The sequence below is a fragment of the Ranitomeya variabilis genome, chromosome 1 (assembly GCF_051348905.1).
Source record: "Ranitomeya variabilis isolate aRanVar5 chromosome 1, aRanVar5.hap1, whole genome shotgun sequence".
NCBI classification, from domain to species: Eukaryota; Metazoa; Chordata; class Amphibia; order Anura; family Dendrobatidae; genus Ranitomeya; species Ranitomeya variabilis.
Genome location: NC_135232.1, coordinates 82,565,491 through 82,583,056, shown reverse-complemented (window position 1 = coordinate 82,583,056; position 17,566 = coordinate 82,565,491). Strand labels below are relative to the sequence as shown.

At 44.6% G+C, this 17,566-nt stretch overlaps 1 protein-coding gene across 7 annotated transcripts in view; it reads left to right on the top strand.

The window, feature by feature from the left end:
- CCDC152 (coiled-coil domain containing 152) overlaps positions 1-17,566 on the top strand; it is an 84,272-nt gene that overhangs the window by 19,019 nt on the left and 47,687 nt on the right. For all 7 annotated transcript variants that reach the window (XM_077285612.1, XM_077285596.1, XM_077285572.1 and 4 more), the window contains one exon: positions 14,945-15,009. In XM_077285612.1, coding sequence (XP_077141727.1) covers positions 14,945-15,009 — 65 coding nt within the window. The remainder of the gene's footprint in view (positions 1-14,944; positions 15,010-17,566) is intronic.

Here is a 17,566-nt window from a genome sequence, read left to right as displayed (position 1 = left end):
TCTAGCTTCGGCGGAGCATAGGGTGGAGCACCTCACACAAAAAGACTTACTAAAAACTCGCAAACGTTCAAGGTTAAACCCCACAATGAACATGAACAAAAAAGATTTACGTTTACTTTTACACATAGCCCAATCGACCGAGAAATTTACGCTGCCATAAATAAAAACTGGCACATATTGCAAAATGATAGAGAATTGAAATCCCTGGCAATAAGTCGACCAAGATTTGGTTACAAACGTACAAAAAACCTGAGCGATTTATTAGTCAGGAATAGGCTCCTCCCGACGGTAAATAATTGGCTATCAAAAGCTTCACCAACGGGTAACCATAAGTGCGGGATTTGTAAATTTTGCCACTTGAGATTGTTGGAAAATCCTATTCGAATAGGTCATATTACTCATGTAGTTCGGCATTTAATCACGTGTAAAACCCAATACGTGGTGTACCTGATTCTCTGCCCGTGTTCTTACTACTACATTGGTAAAACCATACGTCCAATGGTCACTAGATTTAAGGAACACTATAATTCGGTGTTATCCGGTAAAGGCCGTCCCCGGTTTATTCAACATATGCGGGATCATCACAATGGTGACCCTAATGTATTGCGCTTCGCAGGCTTAGAGGTTGTAAAAAGCCCTGCACAGGGAGGCGATCGCAATAGAATGTTGTTACAACGGGAAGGGAGATGGATAATGGAAACCAATGCGCAGGGACCTATTGGTCTCAACGATAAACTAGACATGACCATTTATTTGTAGTATTAGTAAGTAATATTTACTGTATTATCTTTATTTCGAAATGTGATTCTACATTTGTGCTTGTTAATAATGGTTTGCACATAATTTATTATGTTTTTAAGTTTCACACCTGTTCACTTAGCGTCATGGAATTTCCTATAAAGGATATGACGTTTTTTATTTGTGCACCTGGACCCGTGGAAGCGCATCGGCGCGAAACGGCCGTCGTCCTCACTCCCAGCACCATTACCCGTTCCCAGCCGCCTCTCCTTATGGTATGTGTTTTACCGCATGACGAATAAAGGACATTAATTTAGCAGTTCATCTGGGTGAGTGCCACATGTTTCTTTTCTTCATTTTTTCGGTTTAGTATAATATACCCCCATAGTCCTCCATATATTATAATGTGCCCCATAGTCCTCAATATAGTATAATACACTCCTCATAGCCGTCCATACATTACAATACACTCAGTCCTCCATATAGTGATGATGTTATCTCCTTCGTAGTATAAGATGACCATGACTTCAGGGTTAGAAAATAATTAGTAGTTATGGGTCCGGAGGTGGCTGATGAGTCCAATCCGGGCCCTGAAGGTTCGCCCACATATTTGACATAAGGAAGCAGATGTAGTCAGTACACCAGATTCTACTTGTGCCTTGCGGACAGCACGCTTTCTTTTTGCATCAAAGATTTTGCTATCTTCACCTGCACGTGCTCCTGAGGTGATCTTGCCCCGCCAACCTGGATGATCCAGGGCAAGCTCTTCCCATTCATTGGTGTTGACTTCCAGGTTTTTGAGAGATGCCTTAAGGCAGTCTTTATAGCGCTTCTTCTGTCCCCCAACTGCTCGCTTTCCTTGGTTCTCCGTACAGCAGTTGTTTCGGTAGTCGGCTGTCAGACATTCTGACCACATGTTCTGCCCACCTGGCTTGGACTTTCAGCAGGAGAGTGTAAACGCTGCAGAGCCCAGTTTGTTCCAGAATTGCCGTGTCTGGAACATTGTCTTGCCACGTGATGTGGAGGAGTCTGCGGAGGCAACTCATGTGAAAATGATTAAGCTGTTTAGCATGTAGGCTGTAGACTGTCCAGGTCTCTCTAGCATAGAGAAGTGTGGTGAGGACCACTGCGCAGTAGATCTTCAGCTTGGTGGTAAGGCTGAGTCCCCTTCATTCCCAGACATTCTTACGCAGACTCTCGAAAGCAGCACTGGCTTTGGCAATTCTGTTATTAACCTCAGCGTCTATGGTTACTTCACGGGAAAGTGTGCTGCCTAAGTAGGTGAAGTTATCGACTGCTTTGAGGTTTTGCTCCTTCACCGTGATACGTGGCTCCTTGTATAGTTTCCCTGGAACAGGTTGATACATGACTTCGGTTTTTCTAATGTTGATCTCGAGACCAAAACTGTTGCAGGCTTGAGAAAAACAGTCCATTTCATGCTGCATCTGCTGTTCCTTGCTATCGTTAAGTGCACAGTCATCAGCAAATAATTCACGGATAACAGTCTCATGCACTTTCGTAACCACCTTCAGGCGTTTTGGGTTGAATAGCTTGCCATCTGTCCTGTACCTAACCTGGATTCCATCTTCACAGTTGTTAAAGGCATCACTTAACATCGCAGAGAACAGCATACTTGTTTTAGGCTTTTTGTTACTAGGAAAGCCTCAGATTTGTCTCCATCATTCACAACTTTCACCATCATGCCATCATGGAACTGCCGGACGATTGAAATTAACTTCCTTGGGCAGCCGAATTTTGCCATGATCTTCCGCAGGCCGTCTCTACTGACTGTGTCGAAAGCCTTGGTCAAATCAACAAAAGTTACATAACGGTCACTGTGTTGCTCCTGGCACTTTTCCTGAAGTTGACGTGCTGCAAAGACCATATCTACTGTTCCACGTCTAGCACGGAAACCACACCGGCTTTCGGGTAATAGGCCTTGCTCAAAGTGATGTAAAAGGCGGTTGAACAAGAGACGAGCGAATATCTTTCCTGCAGTGGACAGAAGGGAGATGCCTCGATGGTTGTCACAAGATTCGTGATTACCTTTCCTCTTTTATATGTGAATTATGCTGGCATCTTTCAGCTGTTGCGGAACCTGTCCCTTTTTCCACATAAACTGGAATAGTTTGGTCACCATTTGCATCAGAGCAGGGCCACCAGCTTTCTATACCTCAGCAGGTATAGCATCATATCCAGGTGCTTTTCCACAAGAATATTGTTTTACTGCCTTCCTGACTTCATCTCCACTTGGAAGAACACAAGGTCCTTGTTGATTTCGACCTTGAGCAGGCGAGCAATAGCCTCGTCATTGATATTGGCAGGGCGATTAAGAATATTATTAAAGTGCTCAACCCACCGTTCCAGAATTTGTTTCTTTTCTGTCAGCAGCCTAGTTCCATCTGCATTAAGCAGAGATGAAGAGCTTGATGACTGGGGTCCATATACAGCTTTGAGCGCATCGTAGAAGTTTCTGGTCATGGGTATCTGTATAGCCTTGGATTTCATCAGCCTTCTTGCTAACCAGTTATCCTGCATCTCGCATAGCTTGATCTGTACCTTTCTTTTTATGTTGGTAAAGCTATCTTTGTTAGCTAACGACGTGGTCATTTTGATACACCTTGTACCGCTGTTTCTCTTCTAGGAGTTTCTTTATTTCCTCATCATTTTCATCAAACCAATCTTGATTATTTCTGGCTACTGATCCAAGATGCTCCAGAGCAGTATTATAAACAGCATCTCCATATAGTATACACTACTCAGCCCTTCATATAGTATAAAACTGGGTTCATACTGCGTTTTAGGCGTCCGTTAGGCAGACTACGTTACACCGCGGCATAACGCGGTGTAACGCAGTCCGTTAACGCCGCCATTAAGTCCAATGTCGCACAATGGGCGTGCGCTAGCGATATGCCGTCATTGAGTGACGGACCCTGGGACGCGGGCTGCAGCGTTTCCAGGTCCATCAGCTAGCGCAGATAGAGCACCTGCTAGCTCTATCTGCGCTAGCGCGATGTCATGTCGGCACTTGCGTTAACAGCAGCCCGTTAACGCATGTGTTGAACGGGCTGCTTGTTGAACGGGCTGCTTGTTAACGCAATGTGAACCTAGCCTAATACACTCCTCGTAGTTCTCCATATAGTATAATGTAATGCCATAGTCATCCATGTAGTACAATTCACTTCCCATAGTATAATGCATCCCATAGTTCTTCATATAGTATAATGTATTTTCCATAGTCCTCAATACAGTATAATGCCGCCCACATAGAGCATAATGCAGCCACCCCACAGAGTATAATGCAGCCATCCCACAGAGTATAATGCAGCCACCCCAGAGTATAATGCAGCCCTGCCTGTTATGACCCCAATGGCAGAGGGTCTCAGGAATAATGCTAAGTCAGTAAATACAGAAAACCAGCTCATAGGGCAGTGGTAACTGGGCTGACCATATAACTAATCCTAGCACCACAAATACCAGCAGCCGGGGAACGTTCCTACGTTGATCCTAGATGTCTCGCGCCAGCCGGAGAGCTAACTACCCCTAGAAGGGAAAAGAAAGACCTTTCTTGCCTCCAGAGGAAATACCCCAAAAAGTTGGATAGAAGCCCCCCACAAATAATAACGGTGAGGTAAGAGGAAAAGACAAACATAAGAATGAGCTAGGAATTTAGCAAAGAGAGGCCCACTAGCTAATAGCAGAATATAGAAAGATAGCTTATATGGTCAGCAAAAAATCCTATCAAAAATATCCACACTGGAAATTCAAGAACCCCCGAACCGACTAACGGCCCGGGGGGAGAACACCAGCCCCCTAGAGCTTCCAGCAAGGTCAGGAATCACATTTAGTACAAGCTGGACAAAAATGATAGCAAACAAATAACCCAAAAAACAAAGAAGCAAGACTTAGCTTAATTTAGCACGAACCAGGACCAGCAAACAGGAGCAAACAGAATGTGTCTGATAACACCGATGCCAGGCACTGGACTAAGGTTCCAGGAGGTTTATATAGCAACACCCCTGAAGTAACGACCCAGCTGGGTGCAAACAGAGGGAAGGAAATCCCAGAGTCATATCACTAGTAACCACTAGAGGGAGCCAAAAAGGTCTAATTCACAACAGTACCCCCCCCTTAAGGAGGGGTCACCGAACCCTCACCAAGACCACCAGGACGATCAGGATGAGCAGCGTGAAAGGCACGAACTAAATCGGCCGCATGCACATCAGAGGCAACCACCCAGGAATTATCCTCCTGACCATAACCCTTCCACTTGACCAAATACTGAAGCCTCCGCCTGGAGAGACGAGAATCCAAGATCTTCTCCACCACGTACTCCAACTCGCCCTCAACCAACACCGGAGCAGGAGGCTCAGCAGAAGGAACCACAGGCACAACGTAGCGTCGTAACAAAGACCTATGGAACACATTGTGAATGGCAAACGAAACCGGAAGATCCAAGCGAAAGGACACAGGATTAAGGATTTCCAACATCTTGTAAGGACCGATGAAGCAAGGCTTAAATTTAGGAGAGGAGACCTTCATAGGAACAAATCGAGAAGACAGCCACACCAAATCCCCAACACGAAGTCGGGGACCCACACCGCGGCGGCGGTTGGCAAAACGCTGAGCCTTCTCCTGTGACAACTTCAAGTTGTCCACCACATGATTCCAGATCTGCTGCAACCTATCCACCATAGAATCTACTCCAGGACAGTCAGAAGGCTCCACATGTCCCGAGGAAAAACGAGGATGGAAACCAGAGTTGCAGAAAAATGGTGAAACCAAAGTAGCGGAACTAGCCCGATTATTTAGGGCAAACTCAGCCAACGGCAAGAAGGTCACCCAATCATCCTGATCTGCCGAAACAAAACACCTCAAGTAAGCTTCCAGAGTCTGATTAGTTCGCTCAGTTTGTCCATTAGTCTGAGGATGAAAGGCAGACGAGAACGATAAATCAATGCCCATCCTAGCACAAAAGGATCGCCAGAACCTGGAAACAAACTGGGATCCTCTGTCAGACACAATATTCTCAGGAATGCCGTGTAAACGAACCACATTCTGAAGGAACACAGGAACCAGATGGAAGAGGAAGGCAGCTTAGGCAAAGGCACCAAATGGACCATTTTTGAAAAGCGATCACATACCACCCAGATGACAGACATACCCCGAGACACCGGGAGATCAGAAATGAAATCCATGGAAATATGTGTCCAAGGCCTCTTCGGGACAGGCAAGGGCAAGAGCAACCCGCTGGCACGGGAACAGCAAGGCTTAGCTCGAGCACAAGTCCCACAGGACTGCACAAATGACCGTACATCCCGTGACAAGGAAGGCCACCAAAATGACCTAGCCACCAGATCTCTGGTGCCAAAAATTCCCGGATGACCTGCCAACACCGAGGAATGAACCTCGGAAATGACTCTGCTGGTCCACTTATCAGGAACAAACAGTCTGTCAGGTGGACAAGAGTCAGGTCTACCAGCTTGAAATCTCTGCAACACACGTCACAAATCAGGAGAAATGGCTGACAAAATAACTCCTTCTTTAAGAATACCAACAGGTTCTGTGACTCCAGGAGAGTCAGGCACAAAGCTCCTTGAAAGAGCATCAGCTTTCACATTCTTTGAACCTGGTAAATACGAGACCACAAAGTCAAAACGGGAGAAAAACAATGACCAGCGGGCCTGTCTAGGATTCAAGCGTTTAGCAGACTCGAGATACATCAAATTTTTGTGATCAGTCAAGACCACCACACGATGCTTAGCACCCTCGAGCCAATGACGCCACTCTTCAAATGCCCACTTCATGGCCAGTAATTCCCGATTGCCCACATCATAATTCCGCTCAGCAGGCGAAAACTTCCTAGAGAAGAAAGCACATGGTCTCATTACCGAGCAACCAGGGCCTCTCTGTGACAAAACGGCCCCTGCCCCAATCTCAGAAGCATCCACCTCGACCTGAAAGGGAAGTGAGACATCAGGCTGGCACAAAACAGGCGCCGAAGTAAACCGGCGCTTCAACTCCTGGAACGCCTCCACGGCTGCAGGAGCCCAGTTAGCAACATCAGAACCTTTCTTGGTCATATCCGTCAAAGGTTTAACAACGCTAAAAAAATTAGCGATAAAACGACGGTAGAAGTTAGCAAAACCCAAGAACTTCTGAAGACTCTTAACTGACGTGGGTTGAGTCCACTCATGAATAGCTCGGACCTTGACTGGGTCCATCTCCACAGCAGAAGGGGAAAAAATAAACCCCAAAAAGGGAACTTTCTGTACTCCAAAGAGACACTTTGAGCCTTTAACAAACAAGGCATTCTCACGCAAAACCTGAAACACCATCCTGACCTGCTCCACATGTGAGTCCCAATCTTCAGAGAAAACCAGAATGTCGTCCAGATAAACAATCATAAATTTATCCAGATACTTCCGGAAAATATCATGCATAAAGGACTGAAATACTGAGGGAGCATTTGAAAGCCCAAAAGGCATCACCAAGTACTCAAAATGACCTTCGGGCGTATTAAATGCAGTCTTCCATTCATCACCTTGCTTAATGCGCACAAGGTTGTATGCACCACGAAGATCTATCTTGATGAACCACTTGGCACCCTTAATCCGGGCAAACAAGTCCGACAAGAGAGGCAAAGGATACTGAAATTTTACAGTGATTTTATTCAGTAGCCGATAGTCAATACAAGGTCTCAAAGATCCATCCTTCTTAGCCACAAAAAAGAATCCCGCACGAAGGGGAGGAAGAGAAGGAAGGAAAAAAAAAAAAAAAAAAAACAACTCAGAATTTCCTTTCTTATTATCCCACTTCTGCAATGCTTTAAACATTCAATATGGGCCTGGCATACTGTTATGACCCCAATGGCAGAGGGTCTCAGGAATAATGCTAAGTCAGTAAATACAGAAAACCAGCTCATAGGGCAGTGGTAACTGGGCTGACCATATAACTAATCCTAGCACCACAAATACCAGCAGCCGGGGAACGTTCCTACGTTGATCCTAGACGTCTCGCGCCAGCCGGAGAGCTAACTACCCCTAGAAGGGAAAAGAAAGACCTTTCTTGCCTCCAGAGGAAATACCCCAAAAAGTTGGATAGAAGCCCCCCACAAATAATAACGGTGAGGTAAGAGGAAAAGACAAACATAAGAATGAGCTAGGAATTTAGCAAAGAGAGGCCCACTAGCTAATAGCAGAATATAGAAAGATAACTTATATGGTCAGCAAAAAATCCTATCAAAAATATCCACACTGGAAATTCAAGAACCCCCGAACCGACTAACGGCCCGGGGGGAGAACACCAGCCCCCTAGAGCTTCCAGCAAGGTCAGGAATCATATTTAGTACAAGCTGGACAAAAATGATAGCAAACAAATAACCCAAAAAACAAAGAAGCAAGACTTAGCTTAATTTAGCACGAACCAGGACCAGCAAACAGGAGCAAACAGAATGTGTCTGATAACACCGATGCCAGGCACTGGACTAAGGTTCCAGGAGGTTTATATAGCAACACCCCTGAAGTAACGACCCAGCTGGGTGCAAACAGAGGGAAGGAAATCCCAGAGTCATATCACTAGTAACCACTAGAGGGAGCCAAAAAAGTCTAATTCACAACACCTGCCATACAATATAATGTAACCCCCCATAGAATATATGGTAGCCCCTCATAGAGTATAATGCAGCCCCCCACAGAATATAATGCAGCCACTCCATAGAATATAATGCAACCCCTTTATATAGTATAGTTTAGCCCCTCCATAGAATACAATGTAGCCCTCCTCATAGAGTATAATGCAGCCCCATAGGATATAATGAAGCCCCCCATAGAATATAATGTAGCCTCCATAGAATATAATACAGCTCCCCCATAGAGTATAATATACCCTATAGAATATAATACAGCCCTCCATAGAATATAATACAGCCCTCCATAGAATATAATACAGCCCCCCATAGAATATAATGTATCCCTCATAGAATATAATACAGCCCACACACAGAATATAATACAGCCTCCGCCATAGAATATAATGTACCCCCATAGTATATAACACAGCCTCCCCCATAGAATATAATGTACCTCCCATAGTATATTACATGGCCTCCCCCATAGAATGTAATGTAGAATGTGCCCCCCATAGTATATAACACAGCCTCCCCCATAGAATATAATGTAGTGCCCCCCCAATAGCTCCACAGTCCAGTACTCATGGATATATAAAAAAAAAAACACACAATCCTCACCTCTCCTCGTGCTCCCGGTTCCAGTCTCAGTGACTGCATAGCGCACCCGCAGTGTCGGAGGCAGAGGGGAATGATGGGAGAGGGAGTGTCAGCTGACGCTCACTCCTCCATCATTGCTTTGAACTGTACAGACGTCTATGACACTGGTACAGTTCAATGTGGCGGCGGTGGGGGTAGTCAGTGCTGGCGGCAGGCGGGTCCCCCGCCTCACGGGTCCCATAGATGCTGTGTGATGTGCCGCTAGCTGGGGCCCCTGGAGGAGCGGGGGCACTAGGCAGCTGCCTAGTCTGCCTGCTGCTAACGCCAGCCCTGCTTAGGACTCTTTCACAGTCAGTATTTCCGGTACGTGTGGTGACATTTTCCACACGCACCGGAGACACACACGTAGACCCATTCAAGTGTCTGTTTTTTAGCTGCACTAAACTAAATAGCAAACCCACTAAAGATTCAACGTCTCCAAAAATTCAATTTAAAACAGCTGAAAAAAAGGCAGCAACACTTACCTGCCCAGATTTTGGAAGAAATGCACTGCAGGGTGGAGCCAGCCCATAAAGCGAGATGTTTGCAACACAGGTGCAAAATACCAGATCAACAGCCACTCTGCACCTACCCATTCCTGGAGGGGGTGACTGCCCAGTATACAATTGCACAATGAAGGCCCACACAAGGCGTTGTTCACACAAGGGTACTGTAAAGTGTCTGGTTCACAGCCTATTAGTCACACCCCTACTTTTCGATTAGGCGGGCTGGCCAGCACATTCTCAATGCATCACAGTGCAAACACCGCTCATGCGAGACCGAGTGCGTTTGGGCTTGGCTGCTCTCTGAAAAATATAGTGCAAAAAATATACAAAAATAGTGAGGTATTGGTTGCTATTTTGGCCAAAATACGTAAGCTCGTAACCCACAACAAGGGTCCCCACGCTTACGAGTCCTACACTAAACTAAATAGCAAAGCCACTAAAGACTCAAGGTCTCCAAAAATTCAACTTAAAACAGCAGAAAAAAGGCAGCAACACTTACCTGCCCAGATCTTGGAACAAATGCACTGCAGGGTGCAGCCAGCCCATAAAGCAAGATCTTAGCAACGTAGGTGCAAAATACCAGATCAACAGCCTCTCTCCACCTACCCATTCCTGGAGGGAAGTTTCTTAACTGCATCACGGGCTGGAAAACATCCCACACATGTGCACACTGATGACACACGGATGACATCCATGTGTCATCAGTGACACATACCGGCGCCTGGGAATCAGCGGTACTGTTCACGCTGTTCCCTGGTGCCGGGTGCTGAAGACACTGTTCCCTACTCTGCCAGCAATCAGCACAAGTAAGGGACAATGGTGAGAGTTGTCTTCAAGTGTAAAATTGAGAATAAAATAAAAAATCTATAAGATGCGTAACCATTACCAATCCTATAGTTGTATTGTAAATAAACACACAGAAAGTATAAAGTCTTTTATTTGAAATAAAAATACACAGTTTAACTTTTTTATTTTAACAAACACAGTTAACTCATCTAATGCCCATTCTATTGAAGCTCTGGTCTCTTGTAAAAAAAAATAAAATAAAAAGACAACCATATCCCTCACCTATCCGACATTCTGTCCCACGCCGTAATCCATGTCTGTGATAAATAGTTTTCTACCTGGACGGTGCCAAGATGGGACCGTCCAGGCTGAGAACCACTGAGCAATGAGCTGCTGCAAGCACAGCATCAGTGACCAGCAGTGACGTAATCGAGATTACCACAGGTCACTGAGTTCCCAGCCGTGCCCCTGAACTGTGGTGACCTCAAGAGCTCAGTGCTGTGCTGTGAGACTTTTTCTCATGGTGCTAGCAGTGATCTCATTGAGGTCACCGCAGTTAACTGTGAGGCCCGCTCTCCCTGCAGCGAATCAGTGATGAGCAAATGTCACACAGATGGCTTACGGCGTAGGACATTATGGATTATTTCAACTTCGGACAGATAAGGGATATTGTTGTTTTTTAATTTATTCTTAATTTTACACATGAATACAACTCTCAACATTGTCTGCTGCTCACGCTTATCGCAGGCAGAGCAGGGAACAATGATGAAAGCTGTCTTCAGCATCAGGCATCTGAGAACAACGCAAACTGTGGTGGCTTTTCTCACGCGCCAGTACGGGTGATACTGATGTGTACTGATGTGGAACACAGTTGCCACAAGTATGAAACTCATGTACACACGGACACTGATATCTCTGGTACTGATTTTTCCAATACCAGAAATATCAGGATTTGTAAAAGAGCCCTTAGGCCCCCTACACACGTCCGTGTTTAAACATATTCGTGAAAAAACAGTACTAGTGCCATCAGTGTTTCCCATCAATGTGCCATCAGTGTTTCCCATCAGTGTGCCATCAGTGTTTCCCATCAGTGTGCCATCAGTGTTTCCCATCAGTGTGCCATCAGTGTTTCCCATCAGTGTGCCATCAGTGTTTCCCATCAGTGTGCCATCAGTGTTTCCCATCAGTGTGCCATCAGTGTTTCCCATCTGTATGCCATCAGTGTTTCCCATCAATGTGCCATCAGTGTTTCCCATCAGTGTGCCATCAGTGTTTCCCATCAATGTGCCATCAGTGTTTCCCATCAGTGTGCCATCAGTGTTTCCCATCAATGTGCCATCAGTGTTTCCCATCAGTGTGCCATCAGTGTTTCCCATCAGTGTGCCATCAGTGTTTCCCATCTGTATGCCATCAGTGTTTCCCATCAATGTGCCATCAGTGTTTCCCATCAGTGTGCCATCAGTGTTTCCCATCAATGTGCCATCAGTGTTTCCCATCAGTGTGCCATCAGTGTTTCCCATCAATGTGCCATCAGTGTTTCCCATCAGTGTGCCATCAGTGTTTCCCATCAATGTGCCATCAGTGTTTCCCATCAGTGTGCCATCAGTGTTTCCCATCAGTGTGCCATCAGTGTTTCCCATCAGTGTGCCATCAGTGTTTCCCATCTGTATGCCATCAGTGTTTCCCATCAATGTGCCATCAGTGTTTCCCATCAGTGTGCCATCAGTGTTTCCCATCAATGTGCCACCAGTGTTTCCCATCAGTGTGCCATCAGTGTTTCCCATCAGTGTTTCCCATCAATGTGCCACCAGTGTTTCCCATCAATGTGCCATCAGTGTTTCCCATCAATGTGCCATCAGTGTTTCCCATCAGTGTGCCATCAGTGTTTCCCATCAGTGTTTCCCATCAATGTGCCATCAGTGTTTCCCATCAGTGTGCCACCAGTGTTTCCCATCAATGTGCCATCAGTGTTTCCCATCTGTATGCCATCAGTGTTTCCCATCAGTGTGCCATCAGTGTTTCCCATCAGTGTGCCACCAGTGTTTCCCATCAATGTGCCATCAGTGTTTCCCATCAGTGTGCCATCAGTGTTTCCCATCAGTGTGCCATCAGTGTTTCCCATCAGTGTTTCCCATCAATGTGCCATCAGTGTTTCCCATCAGTGTGCCATCAGTGTTTCCCATCAGTGTGCCACCAGTGTTTCCCATCAATGTGCCATCAGTGTTTCCCATCAGTGTGCCATCAGTGTTTCCCATCAGTGTGCCATCAGTGTTTCCCATCAGTGTGCCACCAGTGTTTCCCATCTGTATGCCATCAGTGTTTCCCATCAGTGTGCCATCAGTGTTTCCCATCAGTGTGCCATCAGTGTTTCCCATCAATGTGCCATCAGTGTTTCCCATCAGTGTGCCATCAGTGTTTCCCATCAATGTGCCATCAGTGTTTCCCATAAATGTGCCATCAGTGTTTCCCATCAATGTGCCATCAGTGTTTCCCATCATCAGTGTTTCCCCATCAGTGTGTCATTGGTGTTTCCCCACTGTGTTTCCCCATCAGTGTTCCTTATCAGCGTCTCCTATACTTTGCAATGTTAAACACATACAGCACACGGATGGTACACTGATTCCATCCGTGAGCTGTACATATTTTACACAGACCCATAGACTTGTACTGGCCCATGTCATCCGTGCTGTTGGAGAAAAATGGACATGTCTCCATGTCGTTTGCACTGTCAAACGGTCCTTGTAAAAACACGAACATGTGCAGAGCACCATAGGTTATAAAGGTATCTGTGAATGGAACGGACACCACACATACTGGAAACACGGACTTGTGAAGGGGACCTTATGTGATAACTGCGGGTGTAAAAGAAAAACTAGCTCAATGTCCTCCAATGTCAATCCAATAGAAGAGGGAGGCAGTTTATTCACCCAATGATTCAGCGAATCTTGATGTAGCCTCCATGTAGCACAATGATATGATCCCATACACCCCCTGTATATACACGTGACTTTATTATATACCGTAACTGGTTAAATTGATGATATTCTACCCAAAATTGTGAAATCATAAAAACATTTCCAATTTCTTCTAGATCAGTATGACCCTATTATACAGTAACTAGGTTATATAGGGATAGTGCATACAGAAATACTTATATAGTGTATTCCAATGCAACGCAAAATCATGAAAGTGTTTAAAGACTAGATTATTGAATAATAATAGTGCATTATGTACATTAAACCATAATGTTATTGCTGCTTATTAACTCAAATGACCCACCATAGAGCTAATAACATGGCGGCCAACAATCGTAATCTATGGCCAAACGGTTAAAACGAGCAAAGAGAAAAACTGTAACTTAGAGGGAATAATAGAAACAATAGAGATAGTAGATATATGAACATCGCTGACATGGGATATGGGTATAGGTGTTTATTTTAGCGGGGGCAAACATTCCCTTTAAGAGTAGTACAGGAAAATCTAGTCTGCACATGAGAAAATGCATAACACTTTAACATCAGACTGATATAAATTCTCATTTTTTGCTATTCGCTAGTACCCATATTTCCTGGTAACCAGTGGTGTGCGGCCAATGACGGCAGGCCACGCGGCTGCTATGGGGTCCATGAACCAGGATGGCCCCTGTCCATCATGACAAGTTCACTGTATCGGAATCCTAGATGATTGCTACTTATGGTCTAAGGCTCTAAGGCTATTTGGGAGCATGGCCTAACTATAAGGAGAAGTGCAAAAATCATGGTGTTGTCCCACAATTACAAGTTGTCATTTGACCACATGATAGGCTTAGAGTACGTGATGACTTCAGGGGAAACCACTACTTATGGTTCTGTGTGACTAGTTTGAGTGGAGCACTGCCACTCCATTCATTCTCTTTGGAAGTGACGGAGATAATTCTTGGCTAACTCCATCAGTCCCATGGACAGTAAATGGAGCATCAGCATACATGATTTCATTGAAATGAAGGACACAGGACACCATTTCACGTTATTGGAAGTAGGTCCCCCTGAGTGATTAGATACTTATAACCTACCATGTTAATAGATCAGTGGTCGTTGTGAGACAATCCATATAAAACTTGCAAGTAAACCCAATATCCCACTGTCCATGAGGCACACCCATAAGGGTTCAAGAAGCTGAGCTATGAGGGTTTGTTTTCTATGATCTTAGTATATGTAACGTGTTTATGATGGGGGCATTTACTTATCCCAACATTGCTATTACTTTGCCATAACCCAGCCTATTACTGGCTCTGCTGCCTCTGAGCTGCCAAGGTGCCCACAATAAACCAGCACTGTGCTCCCCATACACATTAGACTGATGTTGGCCAATGTTGCCTGGTTCGGACGATAATCTTATCAGTCAGCCAACCGATTGCCAGACATGTCGGTCAGGAATGTCCGATTATGTTCTCCTGGAGATAAGAGATAAGGTCTGTTGGCGGCTCTCTCATAGAGAATCACAGGACCACTTGGCCGAACGAGCACTTCTGTGTATGGGAGAGACGGCCATGATGGTTGTTGGCTAAACCATCAGCAGAAGCATCTAATGTGTATGTGAGCCTTTAGTTTCTTTATCTTTGCTCTGTTTGCTTTATGTAACACAATTCTATCTTTATTTTTGCATTCAGATGAAAATGACAACCATAAGAAGAAGATAACAACCCTAGAAGAACAGCTACAAGATGTTACACAGGTGACACTGGAATTACTTATGAAAACCTTATTGCCTATTTACACAAGGTTATTCTTTTGCTTTTCAGTTCGCACAGCGTTCACAAGGCAACAATTTTGGTGGAAACAAATACGTTTTCCACCAATTAATTCCTAAAATACTGACTCCAACAACTGCTGACTCCTGGCTTACCTACTGCACCAATGTGCCACCAAAACAGCGCTTTGGTTTTTAGAAGTGAAAAAAAATCAGAAAACTGTAATATATGCATATAATAATAATAATAATGTTTTGTCTGTCACAATTTTGTGAGATTTGCAACATTTTGTCTTGTGTCCATGGAACTAAGTGAAGTCTTGCTTTTAACATGTTAAACTATAGTTTTTATTGGAACCATTTTGGGTTACATATGATTATTGCATTTTTTTGTGAAAGGAGCAGTCATCAAATGCCAGCAATTCTCGTGTTTTGATTTTTGGGGGTCAAAACAGTGTGTACCATATGGGTTAAATTGTATTTTAATATCATAGATTGAACTATTCAGATAAAAATTGGATACTATCACGCTAAACAGCTAGTTGGACTTTTGTCTATGTTGCGATGTGGATTATTAAGATTTTTATTTCTTTATCTTGTCATGGAATAGGTGGCTAATTAGAATTTTCATAGGGTTTATGTAATTTTTGTACATAGTTTTTTTTTTTAAACTCTTTTATTGCACTTTAGTCCCTATAGAATGACTTGCACCATATACTTGTTTTTCCATGGTTCTGTATCGGTTGTTGTACCCATATACTGCGGTACTAAGGTATTAAAGTACCTAGTAAAAATGACGGTCTCTTTTACCAGGACACTGGCTGCCATGGCAGCTTATGGCCATCCCTTGAATGTGTCATGAGAGGTCCGATGTCCAGGTAGATCATGCCACTTACCTGCCGCTGTCAGTGATTGGCATCAGCATGTAAGCTAGCTCTGGTCGCTGCTGTTAGCAGATGGTGCAGGCTGAATTACACAGCCATTCCTGCTCCATGTGGAATGGACTAGTTTCCCATCTCATCTTGCAAATCTTTCACAATGAGTTCGACTTTCTGTCATTGGTCGCGAGTCGCAGACAACTCAATTGCCAAAAAAATTCATCTGCAAGTCGCATGCATATACTTTTCGATTTTATTGTTTTACAGTAAAATCACAACTCTAAGATGACAGGAACTCAAACAAATTGAGAATAGTTGTTGTGCGAAACATGTCACTGTGTATCCCCAGCCTTACCGAGACCAGTCGGGATCTCCTAATTCTAGCCACCAGCCCCCGTGAGTTTTACAGACTGGTATAGTAGCCCAGTGACACTTATACACTGCTGCTCACCTCTCCCTTGTCAGCCCAAGATCAAGGTTTTTTGGGCCAAAAATGCTGCAGGTCTGAACAATCAGTCAAGGAAGACTGCCCGCCCCACTCCCCCCTCCCCCCATCAAAAAAGGAAATTGTGAGGCTGGGGAGCAGCGAACTCCTGAAAATGGAAGATGAGAAGAACCTTGTAAGCTCTAATATTTGTGAACCGAAGTTCAATTTTAAAGAGAAATGCTCTGTGAGTGTAAGGCCGGCGTCACACTGGCATGTTTTACGGACGTATAAGAGGCGCAGAAAATACGGATTGCATACGGTACAATGATTCTCTATGGCCCAGCTCCTATCTGCCGTATTTTACGGATCCGTATTATACGGTCTTGTACGGCCGTAGAAAATCGCAGCATGCTGCGTTTGTAAGCGTATTGCGCAAAAAATACGCCAATGAAAGTCTATGGGGGCGAGAAAATTACGGATTACACACGGGCCATGCGTGTGACTTGCGAGAAATACGCAGCGGTGTTCTCTAGAAAAGCCGGCAATTCAGTGCGGTGTATAGTAAAATCACACTGACAGAATAGAATAGGTAGAATAAATGTGTACACATAGAATAGGTATATATATATATATATATATATATATATATATATATATATATATATATATATATATATACACTCACCGGCCACTTTATTAGGTACACCATGCTAGTAACGGGTTGGACCCCCTTTTGCCTTCAGAACTGCCTCAATTCTTCAATTCTTCGTGGCATAGATTCAACAAGGTGCTGGAAGCATTCCTCAGAGATTTTGGTCCATATTGACATGATGGCATCACACAGTTGCCGCAGATTTGTCGGCTGCACATCCCAAAGATGCTCCATACAAGGCAGGATGGATCCATGCTTTCATGTTGTTTACGCCAAATTCTGACCCTACCATCCGAATGTCGCAGCAGAAATCGAGACTCATCAGACCAAGCAACGTTTTTCCAATCTTCTACTGTCCAATTTCGATGAGCTTGTACAAATTGTAGCCTCAGTTTCCTGTTCTTAGCTGAAAGGAGTGGTACCCGGTGTGGTCTTCTGCTGCTGTAGCCCATCTGCCTCAAAGTTCGACGCACTGTGCGTTCAGAGATGCTCTTAGGCCTACCTTGGTTGTAACGGGTGGCGATTTGAGTCACTGTTGCCTTTCTATCAGCTCGAACCAGTCTGCCCATTCTGCTCTGACCTCTG